General features: G+C 39.3%; 1 protein-coding gene across 1 annotated transcript in view; it reads left to right on the top strand.

The window, feature by feature from the left end:
• The first annotated feature begins 3,013 nt into the window (after positions 1 to 3,013).
• The window catches only part of SPG11 (SPG11 vesicle trafficking associated, spatacsin), an 89,493-nt gene continuing 70,303 nt past the window's right edge, over positions 3,014 to 22,203 (top strand). Inside the window, exons 1-8 of the mRNA XM_068550704.1 lie at positions 3,014 to 3,288; positions 5,642 to 5,826; positions 6,699 to 6,923; positions 8,369 to 8,570; positions 13,131 to 13,268; positions 13,456 to 13,904; positions 14,982 to 15,127; positions 19,776 to 19,908. Coding sequence (XP_068406805.1) covers positions 3,059 to 3,288; positions 5,642 to 5,826; positions 6,699 to 6,923; positions 8,369 to 8,570; positions 13,131 to 13,268; positions 13,456 to 13,904; positions 14,982 to 15,127; positions 19,776 to 19,908 — 1,708 coding nt within the window. The 5' untranslated portion in view covers positions 3,014 to 3,058. The remainder of the gene's footprint in view (positions 3,289 to 5,641; positions 5,827 to 6,698; positions 6,924 to 8,368; positions 8,571 to 13,130; positions 13,269 to 13,455; positions 13,905 to 14,981; positions 15,128 to 19,775; positions 19,909 to 22,203) is intronic.

Raw genomic sequence — 22,203 nt, 5'->3', positions numbered from 1 at the left:
CCAGGAACTTTGATTATTTATCATGCTAAGCTATCTGAGGGTAAGAACTAGTTTGAGAAGATGAACTGTTCATTAAAGAAGTATTTGAGGGACAACTCAAACGTAAATAAGATGTAAACACACAAACAACATGTAGGTCATCTCTCAGAACTTACCATCTGCTGGAAAGAGACATATTAATCACATCACACAATATTTTAAAGGGAAGTTGTTTGGAGTTAACACCTCTTCTCTTTGTAGGTTTGCCTTGATTTACTGATCAGGTTGTTCCAGAATACGTATATGTGGGAAGAGTTTAATGATCAAGACACTAGTTGTGTATGGGTTTTGCCTAAAGCGATCCAGAGAGTCTGAAGACAGTTGTATGCCTTGATATATTGGTGAACCCTGCCCAAAACCTTTCCTTATGCTTCAAAAAGTTGAACTATGTGCCTAAAAAGGCACGGCAAAATGAGGTATAATTAAAAAGATAATAGAATGAAGTGTTGCAGTTTGTTTGTAAGTTAAGAAAACAGCTTTCATTATACCTCCTATGTGTGAAGCTTCAAGTGTCCTTAATGTAAGGGACAAGTCCTTGTTATGTCTAACAATAGACTGACCTTGGAAACTGTTCCACTGTTGCCATTTTTTATAAGTAGCCCTAGCTGAGCTAAGAGCGTTTTATATAAATATCTCCTTTGAGATATGGGATGTTTGGTTTACTTTGACAAACAAGGTCATGCACTCATCAAAAAACACAAGTCCCTTTTATGAACCAGGTACCATTTTAGGTGGTCGAGAAACAGTGGTGACCAAGGAAAAGCCCCTGCTCTTCTGAAACTTACATTCTGATTGCACAGGGACTGACAGAAGACATCAAATAGTGATAAATACCATGGTGAAAACAAAATTGGGGGATGAGTGACTGGAGTGGAATGGAAGGCCTGTCAGTAGAGGCTACAATTAAGCTGGAATCAATGACAAGTATTCCATGCAGAGGCACTAGTGAGCACAAAGCCCCCAAAGTGAGAATGAACTTGGTGTGTTTCAGGAAAAGAAAGAAGGACAGTGTGGCTGAAGTATACAGGTAAGGGGTGGGGGGGAGGGTGATAAAGTAGGAGAGAGGTAAGCAGAGTACACATCTGTAAGCCATGATTATTTTTTAAAGTCTGGATTTTTAACTGCTGGGAAGTCAGAATTTTAAACAGGGAAGTGACATGACGTGATTTTGTTTGAAGAAGATCACTCTGACTGCTGATTGTTAGGGGAACAGGATAGAAAGCAGAGAAAAAAATGTTCAGAAGTTTTTTTTCCAAAGCTGGGGCAAGAAGTGAAGAGCTTTAGGGACAGAAAGAGAAGAAGTTGGGAAAAGGTTTTGGAAGAGTTGACAGACATTGCTGATGGGCTGGATAAGGGTGGTGGTGAAGAATCCAGGATGACTCCCAGGCAGAGTGAATGGTGGGTGCCCTAGACTAACGTGGGGAAAACATGAGGAAAAATGCATTGGGAAGGGTTATAATCAACATTGTAGACACTTTAATATGTCCTGTTAGAAATCCAAGTAGATATATCAAGTAGGTAAAGAGCAGTCTGGAGGCGAAGGAAAAGGTCAGGGATCAAGACACAAAAGTGGGAGTATCAGCACACAGATGTATTACAAGTTAGGAGTGAGGAAGAGATGATGTAGGAAGAAAAGCCAACATAGGGGACTGAGGAGGAGTTATCTGAAAAAAAAATAGGTTGAAGATTACGGAAGTGGTGCTACCAAAGTTGGAAAGAAAGTACTTTAAGAAAGGCGTGTGTGGGCTTCCCTGGTGGCGCAGTGGTTAAGAATCCACCTGCCAAGGCAGGGGACACGGGTTCGAGCTCTGGTCCGGGAAGATGCCACACGCAGCAGAGCAGCTAAGCCCATGGGCCACAACTACTGAGCCTGCACTCTAGAGCCCGCAAGCCACAGCTACTGAGTCCGCGTGCCACAACTACTGAAGCCCGCATGCCTAGAGCCGGTGCTCCGCAGCAAGAGAAGCCACTTCAGTGAGAAGACCCGGCTCACCGCAACTAAAGAAAGCCCACGCGCAGCAACAAAGACCCACGCAGCCAAAAATTAAATTTATTTTTTTAAAAAAAAGAGTGTGAAATGAGAGAGACGTGACGGAGGAGGGAGGCACTGACTACAGAAAGAGTCAATCTGGAATCTTCTGAAAGGGTAGCAGAGCAATTGGACAGTAGGTAGTAGTCTATGTAGGTTAAGGAACGCTTTTCTTTTAAAGAGTGATATTACTGCATGCCTGCATGATAATGAAAGCACTCCAATAACGTGGCCGGGGCAGGGAAGGGTGGAGAATAATGAAGGCAAAGAAAGTTTACAAAGTCCTACAACAGGAGGAGGATGGGAATCAAAGCACAGACAAAGGAGGTGACCTTTGATAGCTGTGTGACCCCATCTGATTGTGGAAGAGAATGTGTTAAGAAAGGCACTGCTGTCCTTTAGGAGACCATTCCAAAATGCCTATTTCCCACCTCTTCTCGCCCCCTCTGCTGCCGATCTTGGATTATACCTCCCAGAGGAAAGAGGAGTAGGAAACAGGACCTCTACCACTTCCACCCACGCTATTCCCCTGGCTGTTACAACGGATATTATTTGATGTCAGCATCAAGTCAGCTTCCTCATCATGGATCGGTCAAATACCAGGACATTGCACCACTCAGGGCCTGCAAGCAAAAATAACAGCCCAATAAAAGCGGAGAGTGGCAGGCACAGGCCTCCAATAGGTAGGAGGCAGCAAGGGTAAGAAAGCAAAGCGTAATGCCACTGAGTGAGAACAGCTGCTACAGCCACCTTAGGCCGCTAATGGAGGCCCTCAACTCTCTCAGCAAACCGTGGGCTCAAAACATACGCAGATGTGGCTTTGCTGGAGTGGGTGGTGCGGAGAACGTAACCGGGCAGACTACGTCACCGGGCAGACTACGTCAGCGCATCTCTCCGCGCGGGAGTCACGAGGCCGAGGGCGGGTCGGCTACACAGCGCACGCGCAGGACGCAGCGGGCCGTACGGACCGGAAGGACTGGTGCGAGTGGGATGGCTGCAGACAAGGGGGCTGGAAGCGCTGAAGCCGTGGAGCGGGTTCTACCCGTGTTGTTGGTGCCGGTCCCCGCCGAGGCAACAGGGCGGTTGGGATCCCGGGCGCAGTTGCACAGGGAGCAGGAGGTTCTGGGGAGCCTGACGGCTGCAGGCAGCCTTCAAGTGCTTCCCTTGGCGCCCGGCGGCCGGGGCGGGGGCGGCTGCCGCCTGGAAGGCCGTTTTCGGCAGTAAGTGCTTTGGCCGGGCTTGGCCTTGTGGAGGGAGTCCGCAGCCTTAGCTTGGCTGGCGCCTCTGCTCCCCTCCTACCTTGGAGGTAGCGGGAGAGGGATGACGGTGGAGGGCAACGCCTCAGAGGCAGGCCCTGTTCCTTCTCGGAACATTTTCCTCGGTTTGTCGCGTCCCTGCACCCATTCTTTCCCGTTCCGGGTGGGTGGAGACAGTATCCAGATCTTCTCCGGACGTGGAGAACCTGTAATGAATCCCAGCTTGGACGCTTTTTTAATTCATTTAACACAGGTTGATTAATCGTCACTGTGCCGTGCCCCACGCCCATTTTCTTCAGTTAAATCTGTTAAAGATGCCAGCTGAGGGGCATCATCTCTCATTTGAATCATCCTGTTACCTTTTCCTTATCTCTGATACAAGTAGCTGTTTCCTTCACATTTGGGCTTCCCCTCCCCTCCACCCCCCTTCAAGGACAGAGCCTACTTTTTCTACTCTCTTATTCATGTATTCACTCAACAAATACTTATTATGCGCTTTCTGTTCGTTACCTAGGAGCAGTGCCTAAAAGGTTTAATAAGACAGTTCTTACATGTGAGGTTGTATGGTTGGGAAAACAGAAAAGAAACAATTTCAATCATGTATTACTTTCTACATATGTAACTCTTACAGTTTACATCATTAAGTTTGAGAGTGACTTCCGACACTTTGGACTCTTTAATAACAAAACACTTTAGAAATGTTACGATTTTGAGTAGCCACAGAGGAGTTCTGGAATCTCCAGGTCCTATAAAAGTGCCTCACAGTAGAGATTGGTTTGTTCAATCACTGAATGTTTTAATCTGTTTGTCTTCTTTATTCCTGATCTCTAGTTGCTAGGAAAAGGAATCTCTCCTTACCATAAGTTAGTTGATTCAACAGTATTAAGTACCTACGAACACAGCCATGTAAAGAAAGGAATGAGGCAGAGAGAGAACCTCACAGAAGATAAGCAGAACAGACATAAAATAATGGGGACTTTTGTAAGCTATTGCATGAAATTAGTGGGGGAGGATCAAGAAGGGCTACTTTTTAGTTTTTTTAGTTGAATTAATTCAATTAAAATAATTCATAGGGTAAAAATAAGGACAAGCTTATAGTGTACAGAATTTGCTTCCTCCTCTTCTCAAAGTATGTATGGTCCTTTGTATATTGTTGAAATCACTGTACATTATATATTATGTTCACTGAAAATTCTCTTTCCACGTGGCAGTATAGTCCCATGTGCTAATGATGTTACTGGTTTCACAGTATTCAGCCTTTTATATCTTAATTTGTTTAACCTTTTCCATATTTGGCCTCAGATTTCAGTGTGAACAGCCAGGAATTGGCTGTTTATGAAACATCATTCTAGGAATAAAGACAGAAATATAAAATGTCAATTTTTTTTCTAATAATAATATAGTAGCACCAAGTCCACTGTTTTTAGATATAAAACTTACTACTTCTGTAGAAAAAAGCTTTTTTTAAAAGGTGAAACTTTATCAGCATGGTAACCTCATCTCATTCCATTGCATTGTTTTCAGAATTGGGGCTTTTTTTTTCTCTTTTAATGTAACTTAATTTTATTATTTAATTTGAAGCTGTAGCATCATTAGCCTCTTTCCATCCTTGTTAGTCATGTTGGGATGTTGACTTTACACTGCTTTAAATATTCTATAACTGCACTTAAAATTGAAAATTTAGTTCCTCAGTTGCACTACCCACATTTCAGGTGCTCAGTAGCCACATGAGGTTGTTGGCTACTGTATTGGACTTTGCAGATGTGTAGAACACTTGCATCTCATGGAAAGTTCCATTGGACAGAGCTATTTTATAATATGCCACTTTAGAGTCTTCAAAGTCTATAAATGCAAATAATCACTTTCTTTTTTTTAAGTTATTGAAAGCATTTATGTTAGCAAAACGTATTTTGTTAATTGTGAAGACCATCTCTTATAAATAGGAGACATATTTGGTTGTTGAAACATATCCTTGATCATGACAGTTTCTTTATACATATCATCAGTCCAGATTTAGGATGAAGGAAAAAAGCAGCCACCATTTCTTGCTCTTTGCCCCCTTTTCACGAATGACTCCTATATTCTTGTGTTGCCCTGAAGGGGGCTGAGGGGAAAGAAGTGAGGAAGGGGAAGGAGATGGGGGAAGGGGCTGGAAGTTCTAGAGCAGTTTACATTCCCTTAGGTTGTATATAGAAGTAATGCTATTAGGTGAACCAAAGAGTTGTTCTCTACTTCTTCTGTCCTTCTACCTTCACCATTGTGGGTAAGTATTATTGTGGATATAGAATATAATAAATAGTCTAAACTTTTTCCTTAGGTTTGTATGGGAGGACTCTCATAACAGTGGGACACCAACAGACAAGCCCAGACTGCTTGCTCTTAGTGAAAATAATGAACTGCTCATCTGTGAATTTAATTTGAAAGATGGAAGATGTGATGCAACCATTTCATATAGCTGTACTGAGGAGACATTGCAAAAGCTCGTTGAAGATCAAATTATCAGTAAGTATTTGCAGGTGGTCTTTCAGCATGTTTGAATTTGTGTATTACTATGTAATTTTATGTATTTCAGGAAAAGTTCTTATATAGAGGTGAAGTCAGGGAGGGATATTTGCCCTGTCCAGTATAGTAGGCACTAGCCACGTGAGGCTATTAAGCCCTTAATGTGGTTAATATGAATTAATATGTCCTTCAAATGTCAAATATTGATACATTCCAGATTTGAAGACTTGGTACTAAAAATGTAAAATATCTCACGAATAGTTTTTGTATTACATGTTGATAATGATATTTTGAATATGAGGTAAATAATATATAATAAAATCAGTTTCACCTGTTTTCTTTTTTCAGTGCAGCTACTAGAAAATTTAAAATTCCATGTGTGGCTCACTTTTGTGACTGACATTATATTTCTATTGGATAATGTGCTGATCTAGACTGGTTACAGACCTGTTTGCTATGTCCCATCCTGAGGGCTGCAGGGAGCAGAAATCAAAGCACTCAGGCTTCTATCTTTAAGGCAGTTGCATTCTCGCTACCCTGATTATAAGGTTCCTTCTTTTCCTTTTAAAAAAAGAGTCTGTGATTATTCTTATTGCGTCTCATGGGTAAGTAGGCTTTTTTGATCATCTTCTGGTGTGTTGTCACACTCTGGCTGTAAACAGAAGGCATAGAGACATTGTAGGCCATCTTTATTCAGTTCCTTACTTACCTTCCACTTGCTTAGGTGAGTTTGACCAATGATTGTCTAGAGTTGGACTAAGTTAAATGCTGTTTTCTTTGTTTTACCTGTTTGTGTTATGTTAACAGAATCAAATTTACCAGTTGTAAAATTGTGACCAGCGAGTTTGACGTAATATCCTTTTGTTTTATAGGTATTTCCTTATTATCTTTGAGAATTCTGTCATTTCACAGTAACACATCATTATTGTTCATCAATGAATGTATCGTCCTGCACATTATATTTCCTGAAAGAGATGCTGAGATTAGGGTACTCAACTGTTTCACATTATCCTTGCCTGCACAGGCAGTGGACAGAATTATTGACACACATCTCTGCAGAGGAATTCTTTTTGTTTTGAGTCGTTTAGGCTGGATCTGTATCCTTGTTGGTAAAGATGTTGATGTGTGGGGGAGGAGAATATGTAGAAAAATGAGCCTTTTTATAGGCTCTTAGTTTTAGGTACTGGGCTGTAGGTAGAAAGATTAATTTTTCAGTAAAACTTTCAGGGAAAAAGATCTTCATGAACTTAAAATACTCAACTACATTGCTTTATATTCCATTCAAATATTTTTCAGTTTATAAATCAATCATCTTGGCCAACTTATTTATGTTGTTTTTAAATTGTATATGTTCTGCATTACCCATTTATTTAAAATATACTTATTAAATATCTACTTTGTGCTTGTTCCAGGAGAGATTTAGATGACTGCTTATGATATGATACACACATTTTCATGTATGATTATAACCTATTCTTATCATCTCTGATGATGATTCCATCATATTAGGGAATCAGATGGTTTGCATAACTGTTTGAAATTTGTTGCTGGAAAACTATCACAGATTTTTTTGTCTTTAGCAGATTCATAGGTCACCAGCAAAATTATTTTGAAGACTATTTGAAGAACGACCCGTTATGTGTTTTTGGAACTTTCATTTATGCATTAAAGGAGTAATTTTTCTATTTTACATGTATCATAGCCTGTGTTAAAATTTATTTTGTAAAAAATGTTATAGAATATTGGATTAACTTCATTTTTGCTGCCAGGTTACAGAACTGAGCTGTCCGATGTGGTAGGCAGTAAGCATATGTGGCTGTTGAACACTTGAAATTTTTTGGCTAGTGTGACTGAGGAACTGAATTCTTAATTGTATTTAATTACTTTAGATTTAAAGTTGGATACTTGATTCAGTTATTGGAGAACTTTTGAGTATGTTTGGAACAACTCTGGCTTTTCCAAGTTCTTAAATATAAATTTTTGAAGTCTAAATACAGGCCAGATATTTCCAATGAAAATTTAATTGTCCAAATTGAGATGTGCTATAAGTATAAAATAACTAGGTTTGAACACTTATGTGAAAAAAGATGTAAAATATCTCAATTTTTTAATATTGATTACATAATAGAGATAATATTTTGGATATACTAGGATAAATGAAATATGTTCTTAAAATTAGGTTCACTGGTTTCTTTTTACTTTTTTAATAAGGCTGCTAGAAAATTTACAGTGACAAATGTGCCTCGCATTGTTTCTTTTGGACAGCACTGTTGTAGGACACTAGTGGAAGATATTGTTGTCTCAGGGCCTGGCACAGAGTGGAGATTCAGCAAGTATTGTTAAGTGAACTCTCTATCAGGTTGCTTATGGGTCCCCAACTTCATAGTCACCTGGTTAATATGATGGGGTTTTTAGTGTCCGTCTTCCTTCTATTATTATTCCTACAAGGTTGGAGCAGTGAAGTCTATAACTCTGTTTCGTCCTGTGTTTTAAATGGTTAGGCATACTTAAGACTGACATTTTCTTTAACTCTAACTCGAAGACATTTTTGACACTGTGGATGGTAGACATGTAGCTCATGTGGATTTAGCACTTCCTCAAGAAGATATGTATAATGAGCAGCAACAAGAGCCAGCCAAGAGTTCTTCCTTTACTTCATTGAAAGTGTCTCAAGACCTAGATGTTGTAGTGATTGTCAGCTCCTCCAACACTGCAATTGCTCTTAACTTAAATTTGTATTTCAGGTATGTAGATTACTTCCTTCTCTGATTTCAGGTAAATAATTAGAGCCATAAGAGGTTAAAAATGTACTTGTTAGCTTCTTTTTTTTCTTTTAACCAGTTTTCTTCCTCTATTTCTTTTTTTTTTTTTTAAAGATTTTAATTTATATGAAACTTCTTTTTTTGTTTTTTTTTAAAAGATTTATTTATTGATTGATTGTTATGTTGGGTCTTCATTTCTGTGCTAGGGCTTTCTCTGGTTGCGGCAAGTGGGGGCCACTCTTCATCGCGGTGCGCAGGCCTCTCACTATCGTGGCCTCTCTTGTTGCAGAGCACAGGCTCCAGACGCGCAGGCTCAGTAGTTGTGGCTCACGGGCCTAGTTGCTCCGCGGCATGTGGGATCTTCCCAGACCAGGGCTTGAACCAGTGTCCCCTGCATTAGCAGGCAGATTCGCAACCGCTGCGCCACCAGGGAAGCCCTTCCTCTATTTCTTGATCACATTCTAGCTACTATCTAATGAGCTTGTTACTATATAAAAATATGTACAAGTGACCACTGGCTACCTTTTTATTTCTGGATACATATCCAAGTTTGATTTTGATTTTGATTTATTATTATATATGGCTTATATCATCATACGTAAAAAGTAACCAAGCACAATTTTAAAAGCCCTTAGCTATTATACATTATCTACTCACTTCTTCTCAACACTAGAGTAGAAGAAAAATGGGATTTACCCTGTGTTAGAATTGTATCTTATGTGGGTTAGGGTCCTGGCTGCCTAGGGGATCACTTTTCACTTAAGGACTTTGACAAGATGTATTAACTGTGCTTTCTCCATTTTAGGATTTCCTCAGGTGTTTCCCTTGGAGGGCCCACACACTTCCTAAATATATTAGTGAAAATTGAGTATTTCTTTGTGTAGCTTTTTGATTTAGAAATTCTAATTGCTTCCAATTCTATAATGTTTGAAAGGAATATGTGTGTATGCATACACACACACACACACACAGCACCCTGTTTATTGAAACTTGCAAGTAGGGTAATCCACATTTATGACTTTCAGTATTAAGGGACATTTCAAACCATTAGGATTTTTGGTCCTAACTTAATATGAATGAAATAAACATATCCTTGAGAAATTGGGAATGTACTTTGATGGGTTTATTGCTCATTGTTTGGATTACAAAAAAGGGTTAATTTCATCTTCACATATCAGCCAGAACTTCTTACTACTGTGATTTTTTCATTTGTTTTCAATGGCCTTTTAATACTTTTTTTTTTTTTTAATCTTTGAGCAGGGATGATTGTCACATTTTCAGACTGTGTGCTTGTGTATCAGTAGGCCATTTTCACTGACTAAAATATATCCTGTATGTGTAGAGTTACCTTCTAATCAACTTCCTTGGAAAATAATTTGACAGGTGAGGGGGGGAAGGAAAGCCCACTCAGCTACTCTGATCCTTGAGTGTAGGGTTCTGTTCCTCTGGATGTTTTGGCAACACCGCAAGAGAAGAACACTGAAGTGGGCACCAGGCACATTCCTTTGACCAAATTTCATTGAACTCAGCCACCGTAACATCAGCCAGTGAAGAGCTGCTGTTCTGTTCCCTATAGTCAATTTAGGGATCTGTCCTGTCCAACTAAATGAGTGATCTCTGTTTGTTAATTATTTACATGAGTGCTCTTTAATTAGTATAATTTCTTGAGGAAGTTGACTGCATGTTTATTTTCTAAGTGTACTCTGAAATCTAACAGTGTTTTTATACCATTCCTGCCTCCTGACCCTAGTTGTTCTTTCCTGCCATACAGAAAGTCAGCCACCCCTTTTCATTTTATCAAGTCCTATTCATGCTTTGAGATCCTCCTCTTTCATGAAGTCATTCCTTACTAAAATCCCTTCCACTTGTAAATTTCTACTCATTTTATAATTTTTCTCTCCTTTGAACTTCTGTAGCACTTTTGCTTTGAACTACAGTTTAGCACTTAATTGTGTATAGTCTTGTATTATTTCTCTAATTTTTTTGTGTTGCCTACAGAGTTTGTAAGCTCCATGTAAGCTCCTCATGGTTTGTCCATTCAATTCACTGTCAATGACTTTTTCTTCCAGTTTACCTTAGCTGTCCATTCCCATAGTCATACCCAGGGCTTTGTCATTATATGACACGGCTCCTCCCCCAAATCACTCGTCTATACATCCCACTCTGAGCACAACTTGCCAAACCGTACAGCTTGCTTACTCAAGTACCCCCACTTCTCTCATCTGACCTCACTGGAATTTCTAATATGCTGATTTCACAAGTGAAGACAGGAGCCCCCTCTGTCTTCACTGCCCTCCCTTTACAGCATAGATTCTATGACCTGTCATTTCAGTCACTTTCTTGAATGAGCCCTAAACTCTTGCTCTTGCCCTGTGGTAGCACTTGATCTGACAAATCTTTTTTTTTATTCTGTCTTCTCATTCCCTGCACTCAAGCAACTGAGCACTTGTGAGAAAACCACAGAGGAAAATTGATACCACTATAAGTTCACATTCAGTGCCTTCTGTGGTCTCTCATGTTGCCTGGAAATTTTACAATGATTTTTCATGAGTCCATTCTTTACAACAATGTTTTAAACCTCCATTTTCCTCAAACCTTTATTCATCTCTTTGCCCCCAACTGTTCTTGGATGACTTTACCTCCAACTTTATAAAGGAAGTAGAACCCATCTAATGGGAGCTCCTTCAGTTTCTCACATTAAATTGCAAACCCACTTTCCTGCACTCGTCTTCTCCATCTTCCCTCCTGTTACAATGGAGGGATTCCCTTCTCCTATGAAGGCCAGTCCTTCTGTGTGTACTCTGGACCCCATTCCTTCCCTCCTTCTCAGGGACCGTTTTCTGTTTCCTCTCTTTTCTAGATCTCTAGCCTCTTTTAAGTATTAGATCCACAACCAGCTAATCACCAGGTCCTAGCCATTCTAGCTCCTGAGTGTGTCTTGAATCTGCCCACTTGTCTTAACTCCTCTGTCGTCATTGTGATCTATTCCGCTGTCATCACTTACCTGAACTAGCTTACCAGCCTCGTAATTGGTCTCCCCATATCTGTTCTTCCCCCCTCAAATCCATCATCTACAGAGTAGCCAGAGTGGTGGTGTTACAATGCGTGTCTTATCAGAGTATAGCCAGGTATGAACATCTGGGGCAGGGTATGTATCTTTTGTTGGTGCGGGAACTACCTTCTCCATGGATCATATTTTCTCACTGTCACCCTGCCTTCTCTAACATCATCTCCTTGACAAATGTATATCAAGCTGTTACCTTCAAATTGTTGAAAGGGTTAATAATTTAAGTGTTCAGGGGGTTTACATGCATCCCATTCTCCCCACAGCTACTCCTCTGTGTCTGATCATATGGCTTCTCTGCGTAAAACCCTTATTTAGCTTCTTCCCGCGCCGCCCCCCGACCCCAAGATAGAAGCTAAGAATCCTTAGTAGCCCATAAAACCTGACCCCATCTGGCTCTTGCCAAGCTCTCCAGCCTCATCTCACACCACCTTGCTTCTCATTCACTATGCTTTAACCACTGTAGCCTTCTTTGTCCTTCTGCAATGTGACAGCCCTCTTTCCACATACACTCTCCATCCACACCTGCACTCATACTTTGCTTTCCTAGCTTTTATGTGTTCCCCGGGTCTCAGCCTAAGTCTTAATTTGTGGTGGCGGTATGGTGACTGATTAAAAACCTGGGCTTATGGTCACATTCACCTGGTTCAAATCCAGCTCCGCTGTTTGAGCCTTACTTTCTGTATCTACAAAACTGACTTCTATTTACCTCACAGGGTTGTTGAAAGGCTCAAATACCTTAGTTTAGGTAAAGTTTTTAGCACAACATCTACAATGTAGCAGATAATCCATGCTTTTATCTACATAAAGCTAACTTTCCTTAAGGGTCAAATATTTTTTAATTGACATAAACATTATATTAGTTTCAAATACACAACATATATCTATGTATATTGTGAAATGATCACCACAATCAATCTAGTTGACATCTATCTTCACACATAGTTACAAGTGGGTCAAATTTTTAAGGCTGACTTTATCAATCTGCCTTAAGCAATGGAGGTAAGGAGTCTGGGTAAAGGAAACTTATTGTCTATACTCTTTCTACTCTGTAACACCTCCACCCCATACCCCCTTCCATTTTTTTTTAATATATATTTATTTATTTCATTTTTGGCTGCATTTGGCCCTTAGTTGCAGCGTGCAGGCTTCTCTCTAGTTGTGGCGCACAGGCTCCAGCGCACATAGGCTCTGTAGTTGTGGTGCGCAGGCTCCAGAGCGCATGGGCTCTGTAGTTGCAGCACGCAGGCTCTTTAGTTGTGGCGTGCGGGCTTAGTCGCCCCGCAATATGTGGGATCTTAGTTCCCTGACCAGGGATCAAACCCGCATCCCCTGCATTGGAAGGTGGATTCTTAACCACTGGACCACCAGGGAAGTTCCCCCCTTCCCCCGCCCTTCCATTTTTAACAGGAGCAATAATAACACAGATTTTGTTTGATCATCATTTTTTTACCATGTCTATTGTTTTTAAAACATAGGCAATACCCAGGACACCTACTATGTGAAAGAACACTAGAAGACATTCCTATTGAAGGCCCTAAGGGGATAGATGAAGATGATCCTGTTAATTCTGACTACAACATGAAACTGACCAAGTTTTCCTTCCAAGTTGATCGGTACAGAAACCTCCTTTTTGGATTTACTTTATTATTTCCATTTTTTGTCATGCTGATACTGTGCCTTTTCACTAAAAGTCTTTACAGAGGTAGACACTTTTATTTTCCTAAGTGCATCTTTGCTTGGTTTAGTGCTTTACTTTGTGCCTTTCACTGTCACAGATGTAAGTTCTGTCCTATCTTCCAGGTCTTGGAAAGCCCAGCTGTCATCACTGAATGAAACAATAAAGAACTCCAAGCTGGAAGGTACCTGTTGTGCTCCGTGGTTCCAGGATATTTTGCATTTGGAGCCCCCTGAATCTGGTAACCACAGTACCACTGTGCCAAACTGGGCCTTCACTCCACAGGATGTAATGTGCAGCCAGTATAGTTTTCCACAGAAAGGTCCTGCCAAGACCAGTGATTCAGGAAGATCATGGAAAAGAATACACATCAGTGAACAGGAGGAACCCCTTGAGCTTACATGTATGTCTGTGACAGGCTTCACTGCGCTGTTTACTTGGTCAGTTGAAAGGACGGGCTGTACCATTGTCCTGTGGGATTTGGAGACCCAGAGCATGCAGTGTTTTTCACTGGGCAAGAAGTGTATTCCTGTAGACAGTGGTGGAGACCAGCAACTGTGCCTAGTTTTGACAGGTGAGAATGTCTTGTATCAGGTTGAAATCCATGCTGAGAGGTGCTCTCTTATCTATTTTACTTCTGCTGCCCGGGTGGTGGTGGTGCCTACTCCTCTAAGCCTAGGCTTTGATGGAGAAAATTTGGTGTTACTCTCAGTAATGTTGTCTCATGTGTTTGATTTTTAATTAAGGTTATTTCTGCTCAGCTAAATGCTAGGACTGAGTCAGGAAGAGTTTAAGAGTAAGAAAGGTTGGTTTTAACCCAGCGAGTCGTTCATGGGACTTCAGTCTGTACAGGCAAATGTTGCAAGCTGTTAGCTCGTGGACCATGCATGAACTCAGATTCATTTTGTTTGGCCTACACTACCGAGGCTTTTTAAAAAATATTTTATTTATTATAAACATGTAAAATTAGAGGGTTTCACACGAAATCTGGAATTTCAGTTGTTAACTGAAAAATTAAAAGATCTGCCACACTGCCCCTCATCCCTCATAGTAATTTATGGATTGTAGCCAAATTTCAGTGCTCTTAGATGGGTTAGTTTCTTCCAGGTTAGGTTTTCTTGCACTTCTTCTCCCCACCTGTTTGGTCCCATAGGCATTTGGGTTTGGTGTGTCAGATATACATTGATTCAGCATTTATGCCATAACCTCCTATAAAGCTACTGAGTGTTCTCAGTGAACTAGCCATGTGTTTCTTCTTCAGTATCTCAATTTTGGTAATCATGTACTTCTTTGTGTCAAGAGCATGCTATTAATTGTTTTATTTTAGTAAACCAGAAATGTGACATCTCGGTAAATAGTTAAAGGTTCCAGGTATTGATTGTGCAATATAGTACAATGTAGAAAAGAGAGGTTCAATGTTATTTCATAGGATGCATTGTTCTTACGAGAATTTGTCTTGCAGTTACTGTTTTAAAAAATAACATTCTTTGAAAAATCATGATGAATTTATTACTTCAGGTCATTAGTTACTAGTACCCAATAAATCTATTTGTAATTACAATGCTGAAGTATTGAGTAATTAGAAATTCCTGTCATAATCCTAAAACCTAACTCCTAATAATTCATTAAGGCTAACTTTTTTTTCTTATAGAAGGTGGACTCTCTCTGATTTTGTTTGGTTTGACTCAAGAGGAATTTTTAAATAGGCTAATGATCCATGGAAGTGCCAGCACTGTGGACTCTCTTTGCCATCTCAATGGTTGGGGGAGGTGCTCCATTCCCATACATGCACTAGAGGTAACAGAATTAAATGTCTGTAGAACTTTGCTTGGTTATTTTCTGTCATCTACCCTTATTTGACTAACAATTTCGGAGATTCATTTAACCTAGCAACAAAGGATCTGTAGCCTCTACCCATCCGTTTGGTTAGTTTTGGCTGTTTTTTTACCCTAATTTTGCTTAGCAGTTTACCCTTTTTGGCTTTAAAAGATAAAAGATTATAATAAACACTATTTAAGAAAGAAAAAGTTACGAGAGTTGGAGGCAACAATAAGCTGATGAGAATAAATGAAGTGGAAACAAGCTATGGAAAGCTCAAGCAGGAGTGATCTCTTATTCCTACTCTATAGCCCCTAATCCTCTAATCCAGCTGTGGTAGTGACATACCTGAATTTATGTAGCATTTTATAGTTCACAAACACTCTTTTTTATGAATTCTCTAAATTGTGGTAAAATAACCACATGCGACGGGTTGGGTAGTTTTTATTCATTTCATTTTACAGATGAAAAACGTAAGGCTCAGAAGGGTTGAGTGAGTGGCCCATAGCCATACTAATAAGGCAGGGTCTAGAATCAAAATCAGGGCACTTTCTACTGTACCACACAGCCCAGCAAGGTCGAAAACTGGAAGTTAATAATGTTATGTACCAGACTGTTTTTTTAGTGGCAGCTTTATTGAGATATAATTCACATACCATAAAATTCACCTATCTAATGTACAATTCAGTGGGTTTTAGTATATTCAGAGTTATACAACCATCCTGTGTAATTCCAGAACATTTTCATCACCCCAAAGAGAAACAGCATACCCATTAGCCGTCACTCCCAATTCCTCACAAACCCTAATTTCCAAACACTTAATCTCGTTTCTGTCTCTGGATTTGCCCATTCTGACAATTTCATATAAATGGAATTATAAAAAATGTGGCCTTTCATGACTGGCTTCTTTCATTTGGCATGTTTTCAAGGCTCATCCATGTTGCATGTGTCAGTACTTCATTCGTTTTTATGGCTGAATAACATTCCATTATGTGGATAAAGCAGATATTTTTTATCCATTCATCAGTCGATGGACATTTAGGTGGTTTTTCCTTTTTGGCTGTTAGGAATTATCCTGCGATGAAAGGTGGTGTACTAGTTTTTGTGTCGTCATGTGTGTTTATTTCTCTTGGGTATACACCTGGCAGTGGAATTATGAAGTCATTTAACTTTCTGAAGAACCACCAAACTGTTTTCACAGTTTCACAGTGGTTACACTATATTACATTCCCACCAGCAATGTATGGGAGTTCCTGTAGCTCTCCATTCTCACCAAAACTTGTTATTGTCCAATTTTTTATTATCATAGCCATCCTACTAGCTGTGAAGTCAAAGTGAAGTGGTATCTCGTTGTGGTTTTGACTTGCATTTCCTAATGACTAATGTGTTGAACATGTTTTCAAGTGCTTATTGGCCATGTGTGTATCTCTGGAGAAATGTCTACTTAAATCCTTTGTTCATTTTGTAATTGAGTTATTTGTTTTTATTTTTGAATTCTAAGAGTTCTTTCTATATTCTAGACCTTTATGAGATATATGATTTGTAAATATTTTCTCCTGTTTTTATGGGTTGTCTTTTCACCTTCTTGATGGTGTCCTTTGAAACACAAAAGTTTTTAATTTTGATGGAGTTAGTTTACCTTTTTTTTTGTTTTTTTTGGGTTTTTTTTTTTTTTTTTTTTTGGTCACTTGGGCTTTTGGTGTCATATCTAAGAAACCAGTGCCTATTCTGAGCTCATGAAGATTTACTCTAATAAGAGTTTTATAGTTTTAGTTCTTACGTTTAGGTCTTTGATGCATTTTGATTAATTTTTGTGTACCGTCAGTGGAAGGGACCCAACCTCATTTGCATGTGGATATTCAATAGTCCAGCACCATTTGTTGAAAAACTTACCTTTATATACTACAAAATATTTATTGTAGAAAATTTGAGAATGGGAGAAAAAAGAGAATTAGTCTCTTATAAATTTATTATTCAGAAGGAATAGTGTTTACTCTTAGGTTATTTCCTATAGTTATTTTTCCTAAATATTAATGTTAATAGTCAGATGCTAGCTCATTAATTTTCTTATCTATAGATAAATATTGTTTATTATTTCCATTTTATAGGTGAGGGAACACAGAGAGGTTGTGAATTCTAATACAGATATATTTGGACACTAAGCAGTTGCACCAGGGTTTGAACCCAGGCAGTGTGACTGCAAAGCCTCTGTCTTTACACATAGTGTGTCCATGTAGTGAGTTTAATTAGGATGATGTGGTATTACAGCATTGTTTTGGCCTTAGTCTCCCCCCACATACAAACGAGTGAATTTGTTGAGACTCAGGTACAACCTAGTAAGTACTCAGTTTCATAAGTGTTCCATGTGTGTGAAAATTGAATGTGCATTTTCCATTTGTCACAGTGGTACTTCAGTCAGAAGTAGTTAGAATTTTCATACTTTCCTCAGTTTCTCTTAACCTCTCTTAACTCATGTCTTTGGATAATTCCTTTATATCACTCTTTCAGCTCGTTACTTCTCTTTTCAGCTATATCTAATCTGGTATTAAATACATCCACTGAGTATCTAGTTTCAATTTTTATTTTTTTTATTTCTAGAATTACTATTTGGTCATTATTTTTAAATGTGTTATTTTGAAATTTTTCAAATTTATAGAAAAATTATAAAACTAGTAAAATGAGCATCCATTTACCTCTTTCCCATTTACCGACTGTAACATTTTGCCACATTTGTTTTGACTGTATGTGTACTTCTTATTTTTGCTGAACTATTTGAAAGTTGCAAACTTCATAACTTTTCATTCTAAGTACTTTAACATATATCTCCTGAGAGCAATAATGTTCTTATTTAACCATACATAATATAGTTTTTCCTTTCACTACCTAGTGCAAAGGCATGGTTTGTTTATGGTCTCCCTCTGGTGGAGTAATTTTTCTAGTTCATCTTCTCTTGGAGATTGTCACTGTGCATAGACCCTAGGTTTATCCTCTGTTTTCTTCCTTCACACATAACTTTCACCAATACCTCTCACCTGGCCTGCCTGGCCTAGCACCCCGAACTTCAGCCCTTTGATTCTCAGTGTGGTCCCCAGACCAGCAGCATCACTATCTCCTGCAGATTTATTAGAAATGTAAATTTTCAGGCCCCACCCCAGACTTAGGGAATCAGAATCTCTGGGGAATGGGCTCAGCAGTCCACATCTTAACAAGCTCTCCAGGTGATTCTTAGGCACAGTGCTTTAGGCTAGGCACGGGAAAGTTTTTCTGTCAAGGACCAGAGAATAAATATTTTAGGCTTTCCAGGAAGATTTCTGTTACAAATACTCAGATATGTCATTATAGCCACTGACAATAGGTAAATGAACGGATGTGGCCATGTTCCCATAAAACTTCGTTTACAAAGACAGACAGGAGTTGAATTTGGTTGGTGGGCCCTGTTTTTCAGCCCCTGCTTTATTTAGGCCATCAGAGATTTGTTTGTACTCTCTGAGGATTTTCCTCTTTCTTTCCAGTTCAACTGAGCATTTAAAGGTATATTTTATAAACACACACACATAATTGACCCGTGAACAACATGGGTTTGAGCTGCGCAGGTCCGCTTGTATGATGACTTTTTTCAATAGTGAGTACTACAGTACTGCACAATCCAAGGTTGGTTGAATACATGGATGTGGAACCTCTGATTCAGAGTGATGACTGTAGAGCTATACATGGGTTTTCCACTGCACAGGAGGGTCAACGTCCCTAACTCCTGAGTTGTTCAAGGGTCAACTGTATATATATTTTTAAATCTGTGATTTTTACGTGTTCTTTATAGAAAACTTTCCTCAGATGCCTACTTTAGAAATGGGAGTCTGTATTTAGCCTGCTTTTTCAGTTTAACTTTGTATCATACTGCTTTAACATTTTAATTCAAATAGACGATAACTGTGAGGGTGATCCCTGAGTACCTAGCTTTGAATGGTGTTAGAATTACAGAATGGTAGAGCTAAAGCAGAACTGATGTTCAGAAAGGTTACAGAGACTTGCCCCAAGTCACATGGTCATTGTCAGAATCCTCACTAGAACTCAGGTACTCTTGCAAGATAAAGATAGCCTTGTGGGGACTTCCCTGGTGGTCCAGTGGTAAGGAACTTGCCTTCCAATGCAGCGGGCGCAGATTCGATCCCTGGTCAGGGAACTAAGATCCCACATGCTGCGGGGCAACTAAGCCCGCACGCCACAACTACTGAGCTCACGCACCTCAACTAGAGAGCCTGCGTGCCACAAACTACAGAGCCCACGTGCTCTGGAACCCGCACACCACAACTACAGAGCCCACGCGCCCTGGAGCCTGCACACCACAACTAGAGAGAGAAAACCCGCATGCTCCAACTAGAGAGAAGCCTGTGCGCTGCAACGAAGAGCCCGTGTGCCGCGATGAAAGATCCTGCACACCTCAACGAAGATCCCGCGTGCTGCAACTAAAGACCTGACGCAGCCAAAAATGAATGAATAAATAAAAATCTTAAAAAAAAAAGATAGCCTGTGTCTCTTTGTGTTAGTACATTAAGTTGTAAAGTTTAAAAAATCTGTATCCCAATTTTTTTTCCTATTGTAATTTTTTTCTGATTTTCTCTCACCTCAGGCAGGAATAGAAAATCGTCAGCTGGACACAGTAGATTTCTTTTTGAAGAGCAAGGAAAATCTTTTGAGTCCATCCTCAAAATCTTCTGTACCTGATCAGTTTGATCACTTTCCATCCCATTCATATTTAAAACGTAAGTAGAGTAGAGACTTCTACATTTGTATTTATCATTTTTCCTTTTTAATCACTTTCAAATTATTGTTGTGTTTTCTGATGACTTATTTATTTGCCAGGAGTCAGTCATAACATTTTATTTACTTTCTGGAATCTTGAGATAGTTGTGAGAATCTATAAATGTTCTTATCATATGTTGGGTGTTGATAATTCATATCCTGTACTGTGCTTTGTATTTTTGGTATGCAAAGAAGAGATGATCTTTCAAATTCAAGAGAATTTTATTCAAAAGAGAATAAAATTCATTTGCAAAAATTTCCCACTCTTGCAGTTGTCTGAGATATTGATGTATAGTGGCAGTGCAGCTGGCTGAGTTGGGGACTGGGACTTTGTTATAAGACTTTCCAGCCTGACTCTTCTGCTTTTTTGCTACATTACCAACACTTCTTTTCAAGACTTTGGCTTTCATTTCTTTCTTTCTTTATTTATTTTTTAATCAGTCATCAATTTTATACACATCATTGTATACATGTCAATCCCAGTCTCCCAATTCAGCACACCACCATCCCCACCCCACCGCGGTTTTCCCCCCTTGGTGTCCATACGTTTGTTCTCTACATCTGTGTCTCAACTTCTGCCCTGCAAACCGGTTCATCTGTACCATTTTTCTAGGTTCCACATACATGCATTAATATACGATATTTGTTTTTCTCTTTCTGACTTACTTCACTCTGTATGACAGTCTCTAGATCCATCCACGTCTCAACAAATGACCCAATTTAGTTCCTTTTTATGGCTGAGTAATATTCCATTGTATATATGTACCACATCTTCTTTATCCATTCGTCTGTCGATGGGCATTTAGGTTGCTTCCATTACCTGGCTATTGGAAATAGTGCTGCAATGAACATTGGGGTGCATGTGTCTTTTTGAATTACGGTTTTCTCTGGGTATATGCCCAGTAGTGGGATTGCTGGATCATATGGTAATTCTGTTTTTAGTTTTCTAAGGAACCTCCATATTGTTCTCCATAGTGGCTGTATCAATTTACATTCCCACCAACAGTGCAAGAGGGTTCCCTTTTCTCCACACCCTCTCCAGCATTTGTTGTTTGTAGATTTTCTGATGCCCATTCTAACTGGTGTGAAGTGTTACCTCATTGTAGTTTTGATTTGCATTTCTCTAATAATTAGTGATGTTGAGCATCTTTTCATGTGCTTCTTGGCCATCTGTATGTCTTCTTTGGAGAAATGTCTATTTAGGTCTTCTGCCCATTTTTGGATTGGGGTGTTTGTTTCTTTAATATTGAGCTGAATGAGCTGTTTATATATTTTGGAGATTAATTCTTTGTCTGTTGATTCGTTTGCAAATATTCTCTCCCATTCTGAGGGTTGTCTTTTCGTCTTGTTTATGGTTTCCTTTGCTGTGCAAAAGCTTTGAAGTTTCATTAGGTCCCATTTGTTTATTTTTGTTTTTATTTCCATTACTCTAGGAGGTGGATCAAAAAAGATCTTGCTGTGATTTATGTCAAAGAGTGTTCTTCCTATGTTTTCCTCTAAGAGTTTTATAGTGTCCGATCTTACATTTAGGTCTCGAATCCATTTTGAGTTTATTTTTGTGTATGGTGTTAGGGAGTGTTCTAATTTCATTCTGTTACATGTAGCTGTCCAGTTTTCCCAGCACCACTTATTGAAGAGACTGTCTTTTCTCCATTGTATATCTTTGCCTCCTTTGTCATAGATTAGTTGACCATAGGTGCGTGGGTTAATCTCTGGGCTTTCTATCTTGTTCCATTGATCTATGTTTCTGTTTTTGTGCCAGTACCATATTGTCTTGATTACTGTAGCTCTGTAGTATAGTCTGAAGTCAGGGAGTCTGATTCCTCCAGCTCCGTTTATTTCCCTCAAGACTGCTTTGGCTATTCGGGGTCTTTTGTGTCTCCATACGAATTTTAAGATGATTTGTTCTAGTTCCGTAAAAAATGCCATTGGTAATTTGATAGGGATTGCATTGAATCTGTAGATTGCTTTGGGTAGTATAGTCATTTTCACAATATTGATTCTTCCAATCCAAGAACATGGTATATCTCTCTATCTGTTGGTATCATCTTTAATTTCTTTAATCAGTGTCTTATAGTTTTCTGCATACAGGTTTTTTGTCTCCCTAGGTAGGTTTATTCCTAGGTATTTTATTCTTTTTGTTGCAATGGTAAATGGGAGTGTTTCCTTAATTTCTCTTTCAGATTTTTCATCATTAGTGTATAGGAATGCCAGAGATTTCTGTGCATTAATTTTGTATCCTGCAACTTTACCAA

Source organism: Eschrichtius robustus, chromosome 1 (assembly GCF_028021215.1).
Source record: "Eschrichtius robustus isolate mEscRob2 chromosome 1, mEscRob2.pri, whole genome shotgun sequence".
Lineage (NCBI taxonomy): Eukaryota > Metazoa > Chordata > Mammalia > Artiodactyla > Eschrichtiidae > Eschrichtius > Eschrichtius robustus.
This window is presented reverse-complemented; position numbering and strand designations above follow the sequence as displayed.